General features: G+C 42.7%; 2 protein-coding genes across 8 annotated transcripts in view; one reads left to right on the forward strand and one right to left on the reverse strand.

Moving 5' to 3' along the window:
- PDE7B (phosphodiesterase 7B) overlaps positions 1-18,724 on the reverse strand; it is a 708,282-nt gene that overhangs the window by 213,650 nt on the left and 475,908 nt on the right. The gene's annotated exons all lie outside the window — the stretch shown is intronic.
- The window catches only part of MAP7 (microtubule associated protein 7), a 197,130-nt gene that overhangs the window by 133,760 nt on the left and 44,646 nt on the right, over positions 1-18,724 (forward strand). For 5 of the 7 annotated variants that reach the window (XM_050949576.1, XM_050949572.1, XM_050949573.1 and 2 more), the window contains exons 4-6: positions 2,287-2,450; positions 6,756-6,873; positions 14,238-14,348. In XM_050949576.1, the coding sequence (XP_050805533.1) occupies positions 2,287-2,450; positions 6,756-6,873; positions 14,238-14,348 (393 nt within the window). The remainder of the gene's footprint in view (positions 1-2,286; positions 2,451-6,755; positions 6,874-14,237; positions 14,349-18,724) is intronic. The other 2 variants (XM_050949577.1, XM_050949578.1) reach the window with 1 other exon arrangement.

Below are 18,724 nucleotides of genomic sequence, written 5' to 3' on the forward strand. Positions count from 1 at the left end.
ACAAAGTTTAGAATGCAAACATGATTTGTTGCTGGCAGTTCTCGGAAAACTCTCAGGGAGATGGTGGTGATGAGCAAAAGTAATAGAATTATAATAATCAAAAGTCACAGCTGTTTTGAACTTGTAAATAGTTTTTATTTTTTCTTTTGGTATGTGTTTGTAACTAACAAAAATAATAAGGTATGTGTCACATTGCCATCCTGGGACAAACTTTTGGGCAGACACTTTTAATTACATTTAAAAATTGTCTTTTCTAACATAGAAGGAGAATCTCCTGACCCCCTGGGAAATTAAAGCTCTTTCTGATAGCTCAGTGGGTTGCCTCCATGTTATCAGTGAGCTCCTACTCTTTATGAGCCTCCCACACAATTATCAATAACATTTGTTGCAGTATTACCTTCATGTACAGACACACGCAGACATACGCATACGTGCTCATCAATATGCAGAAAGTTCTGAAACTGTCAGATGTCATGGATATTTAAAAAATAAGCAAATGGAAATCCTGGGAAGTGTAACTTTCATGACAGCTGTAGGAAAAGTCCATTTTTCTCAGATTGTAACAGTTTAAAGCAGACCCCATTTTGGGCCTACATTCTGGATGGGACAAATATGAACAGGCAGTTGATTGTGCAGTGTTAAGTTCAATTCCATTGCACATTCGGTTCAGTGAACGCGTCTGAAACAAGCTGTTGAGGACTTTCCAAGACCAGTGCTATGTAACAAGTTAAGGCATGGTCACCTTAGTTCCTGATTCTCCAATGTCTAATTTGTTACCTCATAGAATAACAGGTAGCTGTTGACATAGATCTGATCATTAAGGGCCAGTCCAGCTCCCACTGAAGTCAGGAGGAATTAGATGAGGTCCTAAGACTGCGATGCCAACCACTTTGTTATACTCAGGGCTGTTGCAACCATTTAGGCGACCTAGGCAGTCGCCTAGGGCACTAAGATTTGGTGGGGGCGGCATTTTCTTCGGCAATGACCGCGACAGCTGGATCTTCGGCCGCCCCGGTCACCGCCGGCATTTCGGCGGAGGGAGCTGGGACAGGGGAGCGCGGGGAGGGCCCCTTGCAGCAAGTAGCGGGGGGAGGGGCAGCATGCAGGGGAACTCCCTGCCCCAGCTCACCCCTACCCCGCCTCCTCCCCAAGCTCGCCATGGCCGCTTCACTTCTCCCGCCTCCCAGGCTTGCGGTGCCTAAGCTGATTGGCGTTACAAGCCTGGGAGGCGGGAGAAGTGAAGCAGCAACAGCGTGCTCGAGGTGGAGGTGGGGCAGGAGTGAGCTGGGGCAAGGGGGTGCCTTAGGGCGGAGGATGGGGGGTGGGAAGCTGCTGCAGGGGGAGGGCGCTTCAGGGCGGAAGGGGGGAGCTGCCGCTAGGGGGGCACTTCGGAGGGGGCTCAGGGACAGGGGAGGGCGCAAAGTGGAAGTTTCGCCTAGGGTGCGAAACATCCTTGTACCGGCCCTGAATATACTGGAGTACTATATTAACTCTCCTGTTATCCTGCAGGTAGATAAACAGTGGGCAGGTGATTGGGGTTAATATTCTTTTAGAATTGAATGGATGCAGAAAATTATCATGTATTATTATCGAATTGAATCTCGCACCTTCATTATTTATTGCTAGTGGGAATCATGAGTAGAGTTGTTGGAAATATTAACAATGTAATCTGAAACCACACCAAATTAGCCTGGTTTCATCATTTATTGAAACAGAGAACTCAGTCTACATTTATCACATGTTTAAATTGCATGAATTTGCTTCTCACATCTAGAGTGATCTGTAGTTTTGCATGGAAACTATGTCAAACTTAGCTTTATTGTGAAGTGTTATCACCTGAGGCTTTTAGATAAACAAAGGCCTGTTGCTTTTTCAGTTTCACTTTTGCAACTTAATGCAGCTGAGCATAGTTTTTTTGCCTACGGTGAGGCCCAGTGTATGAAACAGTAATAGGGATTGCCTCTAAGTGTGGGACACAATATGAATATTAGTTTGGGAATTTTAAAGTGGCATGGAATCATTTGCATAAGTCAAATTTTCTGAGACCTCAGTTTCATTATTTCCGATTCTGATGTTGATATTATACAGTAATTGAAGTATGAGCACACAGGTTAGTGTGCAATTTAGGTAAATGTACTGTGGGCATTTAATAAAGCTTGGTTGGGACATATATATGATTTTTTAAAAACAAGTTGGTAAGTGCATCCAATCATGAGCAGCCTAGGCTGTGTGTTACAATTCTAAATGGTACAGAATATTTACATTTTATGTCTACTTTTCTTTTAGCTGCAAGAGAATCACTCTGGTTAGAAAAAGAAGAGAGGGCACGGCAGCATTATGAAAAACACCTGGAGGAACGCAAAAAGAAGTTAGAAGAACAGAGGCTAAAAGAAGAGAAAAGACGAGCTGCAGTAGAGGAAAAACGAAAGCAGAGAATAGAAGAGGACAAGGTAAGAGGACGTTCCATACAGTCTTTCAGGCAACTTACTCTCCACTAGATGATGTAGCAATAAATTGACCAATATGGAATGGACAAGACGGAGTCTGTCTGGTTAAAAATCACACTGGGAAAGAAAGCTACTAGAGCCTCCCCTGAGATAGTGCTTGGGGTGTGCTACAGACCGCCGGGATCTGATTTGGATATGGATAGAGACCTCTTCAATGTTTTTAATGAAGTAAATACTAATGGGAAATGTGTGATCATGGGAGACTTTAACTTCCCAGATATAGACTGGAGGACAAGTGCTAGCAAGAATAGTAGGGCTCAGATTTTTCTGGATGTGATAGCAGATGGATTTCTTCACCAAGTAGTTGAAGAATCAACAAGAGGGGATGCCATTTTAGATTTGGTTTTGGTGAGTAGTGAGGACCTCACAGGAGAAATGGTTGTAGGGGACAACCTTGGTTCAAGTGATCGTGAGCTAATTCAGTTCAAAACTAGATGGAAGGATAAACAAAAATAGATCAGGGACTAGGGTTTTTGACTTCTCAAGGGCTAACTTTAAAGAATTAAGGAAATTAGTTAGGGAAGTGGATTGGACTGAAGAACTTGTGGATCCAAATGCAGAGGAGGCCTGGAATTACTTTAATTCGCAGCTGCAGAAACTATCAGAAGCCTGCATCCCAAGAAAGGGGAAAAAAACCATAGGCAGGAGTTGTAGACCAAGCTGGATGAGCAAGGATCTCAGAGAGGTGATTAAGAAAAAGCAGAAAGCCTACAAGGAATGGAAGAAGGGTGGGATTAGCAAGAAAAGCTACCTTAGTGAGGTTAGAACATGTAGGGATAAAGTGAGAAAGGCTAAAAGCCATGTAGAGTTGGACCTTGCAAAGGGAATTAAAATCAATAGTAAAAGGTTCTATAGCCATATAAATAAGAAGAAAACAAAGAAAGAAGAAGTGGGACCACTAAACACTGAGGATGGAATGGAGGTTAAGGATAACCTAGGCATGGCCCAATATCTAAATAAGTACTTTGCCTCAGTCTTTAATAAGGCTAATGAAGAGCTTAGGAATAATGGAAGGATGACAAACGGGAATGAGGATATGGAGGTGGATATTACCACATCTGAGGTAGAAGCCAAACTTGAACAGCTTAATGGGACAAAATCGGAGGGCCCAGATAATCTTCATCCAAGAATACTAAAGGAACTGGCACATGAAATTGCAAGCCAGTTAGCAAGAATTTTTAATGAATCGGTAAACTCAGGGATTGTACCGTATGACTGGAGAATTGCTAACGTAGTTCCTATCTTTAAGAAAGGGAAAAAATGTGATCCGAGTAACTATAGGCCTGTTAGTTTGACATCTGTAGTATGTAAGGTCTTGGAAAAAATTTTGAAGGAGAAAGTAGTTAAGGACATTGAGGTCAAGGGTAATTGGGACAAGTTACAACATGATTTTACTAAAGGTAGATCGTGCCAAACCAACCTGATCTCCTTCTTTGAGAAAGTGACAGATTATTTAGACAAAGGAAATGCAGTAGATCTAATTTACTTCGATTTCAGTAAGGCATTTGACACGGTTCCGCATGGGGAACTATTAGTTAAATTGGAAAAGATGGGGATCAATATGAAAATTGAAAGGTGGATAAGGAACTGGTTTAAGGGGAGACTCCAACGGGTCGTACTGAAGGGTGAACTGTTAGGCTGGAAGGAGGTTACTAGTGGAATTCCTCAAGGATAAGTTTTGGGACCAATCTTATTTAACCTTTTTATTACTGAACTTGGCACAAAAAGTGGGAATGTGCTAATAAAGTTTGCGGATAACACAAAGCTGGGGGGTATTGCTAACACAGAGAAGGACCGGGATATCATACAGGAAGATCTGGATGACCTTGTAAACTGAAGTAATAGTAATAGGATGAAATTTAATAGTGAAAAGGGCAAGGTCATGCACTTAGGGATTAATAATAAGAATTTTAGATATACATTGGGGACACATCAGTTGGAAGCAACAGAGGAGGAGAAGGACCTTGGAGTATTGGTTGATCACAGGATGACTATGAGCCGCCAATGTGATATAGCCGTTAAAAAAGCTAATGCGGTTTTAGGATGCATCAGGCGAGGTATTTCCAGCAAAGATAAGGAGGTGTTAGTACCATTATATAAGGCACTGGTGAGACCTCATCTGGAATACTGTGTGCAGTTCTGGTCTCCCATGTTTAAGAAGGATGAATTCAAACTGGAACAGGTTCAGAGATGGGCTACTAGGATGACCCGAGGAATGGAAAACCTGCCTTGTGAAAGGAGACTCAAAGAGCTTGGCTTGTTTAGCCTGGCCAAAAGAAGGCTGAGGGAGGATATGCTTGCTCTTTATAAATATATCAGAGGGATTAATATTAGGGAGGGAGAGGAATTATTTAAGCTTAGTACCAATGTAGACACAAGAACAAATGGGTATAAACTGGACACTAGGAAGTTTAGACTTGAAATTAGACCAAGGTTTCTAACCATTAGAGGAGTGAAGTTCTGGAACAGCCTTCCAAGGGGAGTAATGGGGGCAAAAGACATATCTGGCTTTAAGACTAAGCTTGATAAGTTTATGGAAGGGATGGTATGGTGGGATAGCTTAATTTTGGCAATTGATCGTTGATTATCAGCAGATAAGTATGCCCAGTGGTCTGTGATGGGATGTTAGATGGGATGGGATCTGAGTTACTGCAGAGAATTCTTTCCTGAGTGCTGGCTGGTGAGTCTTGCCCACATGCTCAGGGTTTAACTGATCGCCATATTTGGGGTCAGGAAGGAATTTTCCTCTGGGGCAGATTGGCAGAAACCCTGGAGGTTTTTCGCCTTCCTCTGCAGCGTGGGGCATGGGTCACTTGCTGCTGGATTCTGTGCAGCTTGAGGTCTTCAAACCACAATTTGAAGACTTCAATAACTCGGACATAGGTTAGGGGTTTGTTATAGAAGTGGATGGGTAAGGTTCTGTGGCCTGCTTTGTCCAGGAGGTCAGAGTAGATGATCATATTGGTCCCTTCTGACCCTAAAGTCTATGAGTCTATGTCATTTAAAAATTAGCTGTAGGGTTGGAATGTGAGTCAAGGGTAATGTAGGGTACGTTGCAAAAGGAAGGCTCTTTTAACTTAACTTTTTTTTTTTTAGCTGTGTCTGCGCTGACACGACTTTTTATGGGTCCCTCTACAAAACTGATCTCCCCAGTCCAATAATATGTATGTTTAAAATACATCTGTGGCAAGGCACAGCAGGGCCAAAATTGACCTGAAAATCAAAACTTAAAACCCTGTAGAAAAATGAATTGTGGTACCTGTAGTATTGATAGTAGGTTGCTAGTGATTCAATGTAACTGTAGTTAAATACTAAGTGCCTAATTCAGAAACTGTCAGGAATGTGAGAGAGAGGATGACCAGACAGAAAATATGAAAAATCAGGATGACGGGAGAGGGTAATAGGATCCTATATAAGAAAAAAACCCAAAAATTGGGACTATCCCTATAAAATCGAGGCATCTGGTCACCCTAGGAGAATACAGTAAGTGTAGATTTAATAATAAATTTGTTTCCCCTTAACTGCATGATGAATGAGCTGGTAGCTACTTGCTGTGTGACCCATGGGCAAGTGAGCTCACCCCTCTGCTTTCCCTCCCATCCTTTGCTTGTGTTGTCCATGTAGAGTATGTCTACTGTAGTCAGAGGTGTGATTGCAGATCATACGGGTGTTCCTGGGCTTGCTTTTATCTAGCTAGAATGACTAAAGATAGCAGAGAAGATGCCGCAGCACAGGCTGTACAAAAGAGCCCAAGCCCTGGGTTGCTTGACAACACCGGGATTCATGCCATTGCCTCTTCACTGCTATTTTTAGCTGCTTAACCTAGACTACAGCTAGCGGAAGTATGTCTGCCTAAGCGGCAATCAAAACTCCAGTTGCAGCATAGACATCCACTTAGATTGTAAGAAATTCAGAACAGGGACTCTCATGTACAGTGCCTAGCACAAGAGGGCACCAGTTTCAGTTAGGAGCTACTGTTATACAAATAATATGTACATTGTTACTGGTGTCAAGCAGACCTCCTGTTTTCACAGTTACATTTTTGTAATTACCATAAAGCCCTGGTTTGACGTTAGCTCAGTTCCTTGAGTGGAATTCTCACGAAGCACTGCCTATCAATTTGCATTTGACTCCAAGATGACCAGTACATTTTGTCCAGGTGGAAGTCAGCGTGTAGCGTGATGCGAATTTTTGTTAAAAACCCAGCAGCATCCAAACATATTCATACATTCTCCTATTGTGCTGCAGGAACGACATGAAGCTGTCGTACGCCGTACAATCGAGAGGAGCCAGAAGCCCAAACAAAAGCAAAACAGGTGGTCCTGGGGAGGACCCATTCATAGAAGCAGCAGCGTTAATAATACAGGTAAAGGGGGAGATCCAGTTTCTCATCCAAGCTCCCGGTCTGCATGATATACTTTGTTCCCATAAAGAAGAAGGTAATGCAGTGCTAATTAGTTCAAATTCTTTATTCATGATCCTAGCATTGTTTTGAAGATGGGCATGTTTTTTAACTCTGTGTTTGGCTAAGTGGGGAGCAAGGGGAAAATTCAGCTAAAGCCTAAACTTCACTGAGGAATTGACTAACCCTGTAACTCCATCTAATCTAAAACTGCTCACTTCTGCTGCTTTGCTAGTGTTTGTGTGCACTTATGTGTGTGTGCATGCACTGTGTCACTAATCAAATACAAGTTACTGCATGGACGTGTTAGGTACCATAGGACAGCAAGAGAAAATTATTTTAAGAATTTCTGGTGGAAATTATAAAGTACGAATTTTAAGCTGAAAATACAAATAGGAAGGGAAAATGTTCTTTGAAACCTACTGTACTATCTTTAGTACCTTAGTTGGCAAAACAGGAACACAGAAGTTCGGTGGATATTGAGAAATTGGAGGTGGGCAAAACATAAAGTGTAATAAGTTATAGGTTGAAGATCTATCGCATAACTGTCTTCTCTAAATGAAACTGCATTTACTGATAAATAATATGTATGTACCCTGTTAAGGTACACCTCAAACTGAAGAAGAGAATTCAGATGTGTCCTTGATGGATTCTTGCACCAGAAAATGGTGGATATATATTAGAAATCTATTCTTCCTTTAATGCATATGCTTTAATAAGTATTGCATTCTTTTATCTAGAAGGAAATAATGTGTTTACCAATCTGGTCACCAAAAAAGGACAAGAAATAGCCGGATTACATCTATTGTATTGTACTTTAAAATTCAATAAACAGTTATTTTTCCATAAAATGTTCCTCTTCTTGCTTTGCTTATCTTTGTATAACGCATTTGCTTTTTATTTTTCTTTATTTTGAAAAATCATTTGTCTTGCATTCTGTCCCTAGGTTATTTTGTTGAATCATCATTCACCTTTCTCGATTTAGCAGGGCTGGAGCACCACTTCAGATCTCTGGGTGGTGCTAGAAAACCTGGTACATAAATCATTGTGGTTTGTTGATTCCTCCATGTGTAGCTAGCTCCTCAAGAAATAGGACTAATAACTACTTGGTGACTTCTAAACCAACATCACTTAGAGACAGTGCATGCTTAACATCACACTACATAGACTAGAATAGTTGTTAGCCCTCAGTGTTTTTCTAAGTACAGAGAAGTATTACTGGCTGACTTAAAGGATTTGGCACAATTCACTAAACTACTGTATACAGTTGTACAGTAGATTGTATCATGTTGGTTTGGGTTACATTTTACAAAGAATATTAACCATTTAAAAATGATCTTCTGGAATTCAATGAGATCTAATTTGAGTACATATTTTGGGCGCTATTTTGGCTCTGTTTTACCTTTTGCATACCCTATGTGAAAGATATTTATTTATATTTATTGCTCAAATAATATTTTAAAACATGTTAACATAACTCTAGCCATCAAATAGTGATTGGCCTATTCTATGTTGACAGGTTTTGTATGCAACTAACATTCACACAGAATTCTTCCAAGTGAATGCCATCCATTGAAGATTAGTCTTTACGGACTGCATGGATTTATGAGGGCTGGATGGCAGGACTGATTTAAGAGAGACTTTCTCGAGTAAATGCTCTTTCTGCTGTTTCTCATCTCCAAAATGTTTCTTATGCTTTCGGTACACATCCTCTGTGGCAGCTACAGGTGTATGCTGTTGGTGTAATGGCATACACTGTGTTCTCACATGACCAGAACAAGGTAGTAGGTCTTAGTTTTCCACTGCACCCACACATAGAGATTGCTATTGAAGAGCTGCCAAGAAACATAGGCATTGCCATAGTAGATCAGATGCAATGCCCAGTAAGTCCAGTATCCTGTCTCCGATACTGACTAGCAACAAATGCTTTGGAGGAAGGTGCAAGAAACCCCACGGTAGGCAGATGTGGGGTAATCTGCCCCCCCCCCCCCATGAAGGTTTCCTCCTATTCCTAGTGGTTAGAGAGTGTCTTTAAGCTCTGAAAGGTGAGGTTTTATCTTTTCCAATAATCTCTCAGTTAGCGTTGATGATTCTTACTCTAGATATTTTTGTTATACATGTGAACATCCAGGCCCTCTTTGAATCTTGCTGTGATTATATAAAGCAAAAGATAAAACCAATTGCTCTGTGGCAGTGGATGAAAAGTCTAATTTAAAAAAATCCTTTTCCTTTTCATCTCCAAGGCCTGTCCTCTATACTTCACCACTGGTATGAGGAACTCCTACACCAGTGTTTAGTGGGATTTTCATGCACAACCCATTTGTCCACAACAACTATGTTTACATATATGTGAGAGGTAACATGAGTATTGAATGTTGATGTACTCAGTATAATGAAAGCATTACTCAAGCATAGATAATCTCTGAGAAAATGTCCACATCAATATTGTCAAGGTTATTTAGACATATAGACTTTGATTCAGCAAAGCAATTAAGGACCTGTTAAACTCCCATTGACTTCAACGAGAAATCATTCTGTATGAAGGCCTAGATTTTTAAAGGTATTTAGGCATTACTACATTCAGCATTGTAACACCTAGCTGATTTTGGAGCCTAAGGCCATGTCTACATCTAAAATTTTGCAGCGCTGGTTGTTACAGCTGTATTAGTACAGCTGTATAGGGCCAGCGCTGCAGAGTGGCCACACTTACAGCAACCAGCGCTGCAAGTGGTGTTAGATGTGGCCACACTGCAGCGCTGTTGGGCGGCTTCAAGGGGGGTTCGGGGAACGCGAGAGCAAACCGCGGCGAAGCTGGTCTCCTTTCCCGGTTTGCTCTCGCGTTCCGGAACCACCCTGCAGACCGCAGGGAAGAAGACCTGCTTGTTCGGGGAACGCGAGAGCAAACCGCGGCGAAGCTGGTCTCCTTTCCCGGTTTGCTCTCGCGTTCCCGAACCACCCTGCAAACCGCAGGGAAGGAGACCTGCTTGCTCAGGGTTCGGGGAACGCGAGAGCAAACCGAGAAAGGAGACCAGCTTCGCCGCGGTTTGCTCTCGCGTTCCCGGAACCACCCAGCAAACCGCGGGGAAGGAGACCTGCTTGCTCGGGGGTTCGGGGAACGAGAGAGCAAACCGGGAAAGGAGACCAGCTTCGCCGCGGTTTGCTCTCGCGTTCCCCGAACCCCCGAGCAAGCAGGTCTCCTTCCCCGCGGTTTGCTGGGTGGTTCCGGGAACGCGAGAGCAAACCGCGGCGAAGCTGGTCTCCTTTCCCGGTTTGCTCTCGCGTTCCGGAACCACCCTGCAAACCGCAGGGAAGGAGACCTGCTTGTTCGGGGAACGCGAGAGCAAACCGCGGCGAAGCTGGTCTCCTTTCCCGGTTTGCTCTCGCGTTCCCGAACCACCCAGCAAACCGCGGGGAAGGAGACCTGCTTGCTCGGGGGTTCGGGGAACGCGAGAGCAAACCGGGGAAGGAGACCAACTTTGCCGCGGTTTGCTCTCGCGTTTCCCGGAACCACCCTGCAAACCGCAGGGAAGGAGACCTGCTTGTTCGGGGAACGCGAGAGCAAACCGCGGCGAAGCTGGTCTCCTTCCCCGGTTTGCTCTCGTGTTCCCAGAACCACCCAGCAAACCTCAGGGAAGGAGACCTGCTTGCTCGGGGTTCGGGGAACGCGAGAGCAAACCGGGGAAGGAGACCAGCTTGATTACCAGAGGCTTCCTCAGGTATGCTGGGATACCTGCTTATTCCACGGAGGTCAAGAAAAGCGCTGGTAAGTGTCTATATTTGATTACCAGCGCTGGATCACCAGCGCTGGATCCTCTACACCCGAGACAAAACGGGAGTACGGCCAGCGCTGCAAACAGGGAGTTGCAGCGCTGGTGGTGCCCTGCAGATGTGTACACCTCCTAAGTTGCAGCGCTGTAACTCCCTCACCAGCGCTGCAACTTTCTGATGTAGACAAGCCCTAAGTGTCATTTTCAGAAGGGATTTAGGGTGAGTGAGGTAATATCTTTTATTGGAGCAATTTCTGTTAGTGAGAGAAACAAGCTGTTGAGCTACACCGAGCTCTGTCTTAGGTCTGTGTAGCTCAAAAGCTTCTCTCTCACCAACAGAAGTTGACCCAATAAAAGATATTACCTCACCCACCTTGTCTCTCTAGTATCCTGGAACTGACATTGCTACATCAACTCTTCTTTGGCCATGTCTACATCTAAAATTTTGCAGCGCTGGTTGTTACAGCTGTATTAGTACAGCTGTATAGGGCCAGCGCTGCAGAGTGGCCACACTTACAGCAACCAGCGCTGCAAGTGGTGTTAGATGTGGCCACACTGCAGCGCTGTTGGGCGGCTTCAAGGGGTTTTGGGGAAGGCGAGAGCAAACCGGGGAAGGAGACCAGCTTCGCCGCGGTTTGCTCTCGCGTTCCGCGAACCACCCTGCAAACCGCAGGGAAGGAGACCTGCTTGCTCGGGGGTTCGGCGAACGCGAGAGCAAACCGGGGAAGGAGACCAGCTTCGCCGCGGTTTGCTCTCGCGTTCCGCGAACCACCCTGCAAACCGCAGGGAAGGAGACCTGCTTGCTCGGGGGTTCGGCGAACGCGAGAGCAAACCGGGGAAGGAGACCAGCTTCGCTGCGGTTTGCTCTCGCGTTCCGCGAACCACCGTGCAAACCGCAGGGAAGGAGACCTGCTTGTTCGGGGAACGCGAGAGCAAACCGCGGCGAAGCTGGTCTCCTTCCCCGGTTTGCTCTCGCGTTCGCCGAACCCCCGAGCAAGCAGGTCTCCTTCCCTGCGGTTTGCAGGGTGGTTCGCGGAACGCGAGAGCAAACCGCGGCGAAGCTGGTCTCCTTCCCCGGTTTGCTCTCGCCTTCCCGGAACCACCCAGCAAACCTCAGGGAAGGAGACCTGCTTGCTCGGGGTTCGGGGAACGCGAGAGCAAACCGCGGCGAAGCTGGTCTCCTTTCCCGGTTTGCTCTCGCGTTCCCGGAACCACCCAGCAAACCGCAGGGAAGGAGACCTGCTTGCTCGGGGTTCGGGGAACGAGAGAGCAAACCGCGGCGAAGCTGGTCTCCTTTCCCGGTTTGCTCTCGCGTTCCCGGAACCACCCAGCAAACCTCAGGGAAGGAGACCTGCTTGCTCGGGGTTCGGGGAACGCGAGAGCAAACCGCGGCGAAGCTGGTCTCCTTTCCCGGTTTGCTCTCGCGTTCCCGGAACCACCCAGCAAACCGCAGGGAAGGAGACCTGCTTGCTCGGGGTTCGGGGAACGAGAGAGCAAACCGCGGCGAAGCTGGTCTCCTTTCCCGGTTTGCTCTCGCGTTCCCGGAACCACCCAGCAAACCTCAGGGAAGGAGACCTGCTTGCTCGGGGTTCGGGGAACGCGAGAGCAAACCGGGGAAGGAGACCAGCTTGATTACCAGAGGCTTCCTCAGGTATGCTGGGATACCTGCTTATTCCACGGAGGTCAAGAAAAGCGCTGGTAAGTGACTATACTTGATTACCAGCGCTGGATCACCAGCGCTGGATCCTCTACACCCGAGACAAAACGGGAGTACGGCCAGCGCTGCAAACAGGGAGTTGCAGCGCTGGTGGTGCCCTGCAGATGTGTACACCTCCTAAGTTGCAGCGCTGTAACTCCCTCACCAGCGCTGCAACTTTCTGATGTAGACAAGCCCTTTGACTGTCAATGGGATTTTGGTTCCTAAGTGCCTAAATCCCTTTTGAAAATGAGACCTAGGCTCCTGAATTGGTTAAGTATTGCAACACTGAGTGCAGCAGTATTAAAGTGCCTAAATACCTTTAAAATCTGGGTCTAAGTGCTTTGCAACCTAATGATGAACAAATAGGCACCGAGTTTTTAATCTGCCTGGAGGTGTACCTCCTGGCTCTGCACAGGCCCCGCCCCCACTTCATCCCTTCCCCGCCCTGCTTCTTCCCACCTCTGCTGCACCCCTACCCCTTTCCTGCCTCTTCCTGTCCCATCTCTTCCCGCCCAGTACTGTGCCCTCCTCCCTACTTCCTGATGCTGCAAAACAGCTGATCCGTGGCAGGCAGAAGACACTGGGACGGAGTTGGAGGTGCTGATTGGCAGGCCTGCCAGTGGGCAGGAGGTGCTAGAGGAAGGGAGAGGCATTGATACGGGGGCTGCCTGACCACCATTTTTTTCCCATGGGTGCTCATGCTTAAAGTGCTTTGGTGAATTGTGGCCATAAGTCTAAGCAAGAGTGGAACTGAGTTTCTACTGTTCTTATGAGTAATTGTCCGTTTCCCAAACAAAAATCTACCTTGGAAGAGATTTAATTCATGCACTCATTTTCCCCAAAAATATTTTGGAGCAGAGAATGCCTATACATTGCTCTTTTTGTCCTAGTTTCTCATTTTCTTCTGCTGTTGCCAACCTCTTTGGATTGTTACAATCACTTTTTCAGTACTCTTTGAAATATCTATCGCATTCTTAGCAGGATGGGAGTGCTGATTTTGCATCACTTGAACAGGAGGTTGATGCAGTGTGATGCTGCATTCTGAAAGCCACAAAGCATAAAGAAAGGCAAAATAAAGCCCTTTGGTGTCATATACAAAGCATGTGTATTACAAATTTTTTTTAGACTTCTACATAGCATTTATTTTCTTTTGTCTATTAAATCACATGCAGTTTACGTCTGACTAGCTTTGTCTTTGAACAGTGCAGGTGGAAAAATCACTCTCTCTGATATGGAGTATGCTACCTATACAGAACCCTTTGGCTTTGAGCCTTATCTTTGAATTCCTCTTGTGCCCACCCTCATTTGTCTTGTGTGCTCACTTTCTTCCTCCTCTACTTTGTCTTCTCTTTTTATATGTTCTGGATATTGATCTTCTGGTTTGCATCAGTACGCTGCTGAATAGCATCTGTGATTCAAGTGATGCTAAGGACTTTCTTGCTTTATAACTTGGTCTTGAAAAGATGGACCAGAGCATTAAACATGATACAGATTCTCTGTAATTTTCCATTTCATTTGAGCCTAGAGCAAAACCTATCTGCAAGTACAGTGAAGTGAACATTAAAATCTCATCTTGTTTATTAGCTGCCCATTCAGATCTTCCATCTGAAACCTTGGATCACAGCTTGACTGAATGAAAAACATCCAGGGTATCACTTTATTGACCTGCAATTAAAATGAAATAGTCTTGTGCCAAGTCTTTAAGTCATCTGTAAAATGTCCACTGAGAAATCCTTTCTATTTTTAAAGTTTTAGTGATAGAGCAGAAATTCTCTAGTCCTATATTCTCCTCCCCTTAGTGTGCTAGGAAGTTGCATTATTGCATGTGGGCTGTCAATTAGCATTATCTCCATTTGTTTTAGATCCAGACAGGAGGTCTGTTTCAACAATGAACCTCTCGAAACATGTTGATCCAGTCATTAACAAGCGGCTCTCCTCCTCATCTGCAACATTACTAAATTCTCCAGACAGAGGTACAGTTGAAAGACAGAGGGAGAAAAGTGCTCTTTATTGATTCATTGTTTTTAACAATCTCGGCAGATACAGTAAGCATTTGTAGTCATTTTCTATTTAAAGAGGAATGAAAAGACTTCAAATGGTTGAAAGAAGTAAATGAACATCTCTTTGCAAGAAGAACTATATTTTTAAAAGATCAGAACTTGCCTGAACGATTTCATTTAGCAAGTGATAAAAGCGGTGCTTCTGTCAGGTTTTTAGTAAATGAGTGGCAACTACAGAGACAACACATCTCTCCATAGCGCATGCAACCATTTTATTTTTATACTTTTTTTTATGTTGAGTCATGCTGCCATTTTGCTTTTCATGTGTACTTTGGTTCCAATTCTTGAACTTCTGGAAACATGTTTCACAAAGCTTTTAAGTAGCAACTACATTCATGTTGCTGATTTATTTAAATTTAACTAAGCAGTTAGATATTGCTCATACGACGTCTGTTTATTGATTTTTTTGTGTTCCTTTAGCTTTAGAAGGTTGCTCTGTTGGAAGAAATGCCTTGATATTTTCAGATCTGCAAACAAGATTAACAATCAGACTTTTAATCAACACAACATGCAATATTAAATTGTGAGAATTTATAAGACAAAGTTCATCTTGAATGAGTTTTTTATAAAATAAGTTATTTTGATAACTTCGTGTGAAAAGAAATGGACCAAGCTTTTTGACAAAATGTTCTATACAGGATCATTTCCCTTTCCCAGCAAAGGACAAAAGGGATGTCCTGCATTTCATCCCAAATTTGAATTACTGTACATGAGCACAGAAAATATAATATATAGAGATATTTTAAAGAATACAGTTTGTTATATTGTGAAACTAATTGGAAAGCCTCTGTCTGTTTCTCTTTAACAAAATGTGATGCAATGAGTTCATGTTTGTATGCATGATTCTGTATATAATGTCTGTTTGTTTCTATATGTTTAATACTACACACCATATTGATAAGATTTGAGGGGCAATAGCAGTAAACTCTTGCCTGTGGGTTAAAATAATTGCTGAAGTTGCTGATTTGGGGGGAAGTATGTCATGGTTTTAGAAAAGTTTGCAACTCCAGAACAATAGTTTCTTCCAACAGCTATTGAAACCCAGTCAGTATTAATTTCATTATCCTTTCAGATTTTTTCATTTACTGTTGCCATTCTTTACAAGTGATGGCTCTGTTTTGTAGGGTGTTTCTGAGGGGTTATGACAAAGCAGTAGTGGAATGTGCATGATAATTATGTGGAATATCACCCCCTGTGCCTGTGGTCACAACTGATTGTATGGGTTTGTGGATAATAGAGCATATTCATTTCAGTCAACTATCTACTTTTCGACCTGGTCTTAATGTTTTAAAAAGATTGAAAAGGCTAATACATTCTTTTCAGTGGGCTGGATAACAAGGCCACAGAACTTAACTGTGCAGATATATCATGTAGTACTTTTGCAAAAGTTAGGACTAAGCTATATTATCCTCATTAAATAAATTATTAAAATAAAGGAAACACGACTTCAAAAAGTGAGTTTTCACAGGACTCTCCAGACTTCTGATTGAGGTTTGTACAGTCCTTTGAGAATACAAAGAACTGTACATAGTAGTTGCCATAACCGCCCCCCCCCCCCCACACACACACACAGCATTTACCAATGGCTCCCACCTGGTGTTATCTCAGATATGACTTTCCTGTGCTAAGTATAAGGCACTACTGCTGTATCTCTGACACCGCTGGTGTTGTTGGCAAGCTGCTGGTAAATGTTGACTTTCCATTCGGAACCAGTACAAGTGCCAAGTATTACTGTTACTTCAGGATTTTCTTAATGCACATGGTTTCTCAGTGAACCTATGATCAGCGGGTGCCTTTATAGATCTGTTTGTGTGTTATTGCGTGCCTAGAGTATACAATACATTACCCCAGGGTGGAGACATTTCACCTAATAAATCCTCCAGGCAAGAAGGTGTAGTGCTTCAGGGCTCAGGTGTGAATACTAGACTCCTTGGAATCACAGATTCCAATATCTTCAGGGCTGACAAAGCCTTTCATCCTATCAAGCTAGTCTAATAAGTACCATCCCGTGCAGTTTATTGCATACGGTTTTCTGGTTAAAACCCTAAACGGTGAGGCAGAGTCTGCTGTGCCTGAACACTAAAAGAGCCGTAGCTGTTTTCATGAAAATAGGGCTTAGCCCTTATTCCCTTCGCCAACACTTATGGATGAGCTCAGAGGACAGGGCGACACTGGCATCCTGTATAAGGGTCTTTAAATCTGTTTTTGGAAAAAATTAGTGAATGTTCCACTAATGCCTGCTAGCAGGTACCCAGGATGGGGTTCCACCCTAACCCAGCTGAGCCCCTAACTTTAGAGACACGGAGTGGCCTCTCCAGTTAGTTCTTAAGAGAGGCTCTTAAAAGAACTGTGCTGTGCAAGAGAAAGAAGAGGCTCCTTCTTCATCTGCCTCAGTGCACCCAGGCAGATTTTGCCCTTATCCTAAGCATGATGCCTGGAACTGGAGTATGATGAGCTTATCGTAGGTAGCTTGTATCTAGCACCAAGGACATGACTTCTGTTAAGTAGTATCTTTTAAATGGTTGAAGAACAGGGGACTTTTCAGTTCATACTAAGAAAAAGGTTTTCATTAATGGACATTTAGCTTTGCTCATAAGACTTTTAAAAAAAATGTATTCATTCCCTTTCAAGTTCAGCATTATTGTGCAGCTTTTTATTACAGTTTTAAAACTAGTCAGGCAGCTAAAATGGGTTTCAAACTTACTTTGTACTAAACATGAATAATTAACATAATTCAAACAAGGGAGTTGATACCAGAGACGTTTAAGAAAATTAAATAGTGTTCTTCAAGGAAAACTTCATTAACTGGATGTTATTTTAGGTTCTGTAGAAGTTACACATTCTTTGCTTTGCAAAGCCATCCTCTCTGAAATTGTTTTTCTTCAAAATAAAAAGAACCCAACATGTATAGGGTGGATTCATTTTAAATCAAGGTGATTTAAACCACCAAGTGGAAAACCTCAATTTAAATAATTAATTTAAATCAACTTTTCCATTTGCACGTCAGTTATTTTCTAAAGAAAGGTGCATTCTCATTGGTTAATATAACCATTAAAACATATTGATTTACAAGTAATAGTTGTTACACTAAATTTAATACCAGAGATGCTTAAGAAAATTGCATCTTTTTTCCTACCTAGTAGGGTACACTATAACTATGTACATTTATTTAAGCAATTATGTAGCTTAATAGTTTTATTAACAGTCTTATCAATTGTACATTTTTTGTATGTTAGAAAATGGTGAATGATATAAATTTACTATATAATTATTTTTTGCACATGATTTGTGTCAAGCTGTATTAGGATATTAACTGAAATTACATTAAACACACAAAACAGCATATCACACTCATTTTTATTAAAACAACCTTACATGTTTTGGATACATAAACTTCTCTAATCAAAACATGTTTCATATTTACAACTAAATGATTTATTAACCAGAGGGATTAACTAATTGTTTCAGGTCAGCCTAGGAAAATTTTCAAATGTGCCTAAGTGAAAGTGACTGGAGCTTAAGTTCCAGCTTGCCTGACTCGAAAATGAGAAAACAGTCTCCCAAGTCACTTAAGCTGACCTATTGTGTTATATTTATAAAGCTTAATCTCTGTAATTAGATGTTTTCTCCCTGTATGTAGAAAAGCAGACTTTAACGCAAAGTTTTTGATAGAGACTCACAGATTCAGCATATTTATATTTGATTTAAATGTTTTAAAAGATTATAAGTTTAGGCCTTAACATATTTTTTATCAAGTTCAGATTTCATTTTAAATGAGTTTATTTTTAAATGAAAAATATTATAATTTAAATAAAATTTAAAAATCATTTAAATCAAAACATCTGATTTAAATAAAAATAAATCCCATGCTTTAATTTTTTAATAGATTTTGATCCACCCTGAACATATATTTCTTTAAAAATCATGAGATTTAAAAAATATCTCATGATGCTATGGGGCCTGACATCTGCTTTTTTGAATGTTTGGGGTTGGCAGGACAGATCATCAGTTTTTCAATAAAAGAAGTGGAAGAATTGGAAAGGTTTATGCTTTTGAACTTCATCTTGGATACACCCATGAAGAGGCCTTTCTTCTTGTTTTCTTTGCCCCCCAAATAATTGTTTTGAAAGTCTTGAAATAAAAAGTTGCTTATGCTTTGCGCAAGAGGTGGCTAACCTTTGACACTCCTCCTCCCCCCACTCCTGAGGATGCATTGGCAACTTGCCAGGACACCAAGGACCACACTTGGTTTTGCATAAAATTGAGTTGATTACATCTACCCTCCCCTC

The sequence above is a fragment of the Gopherus flavomarginatus genome, chromosome 4 (assembly GCF_025201925.1).
Source record: "Gopherus flavomarginatus isolate rGopFla2 chromosome 4, rGopFla2.mat.asm, whole genome shotgun sequence".
Taxonomy (NCBI): domain Eukaryota; kingdom Metazoa; phylum Chordata; order Testudines; family Testudinidae; genus Gopherus; species Gopherus flavomarginatus.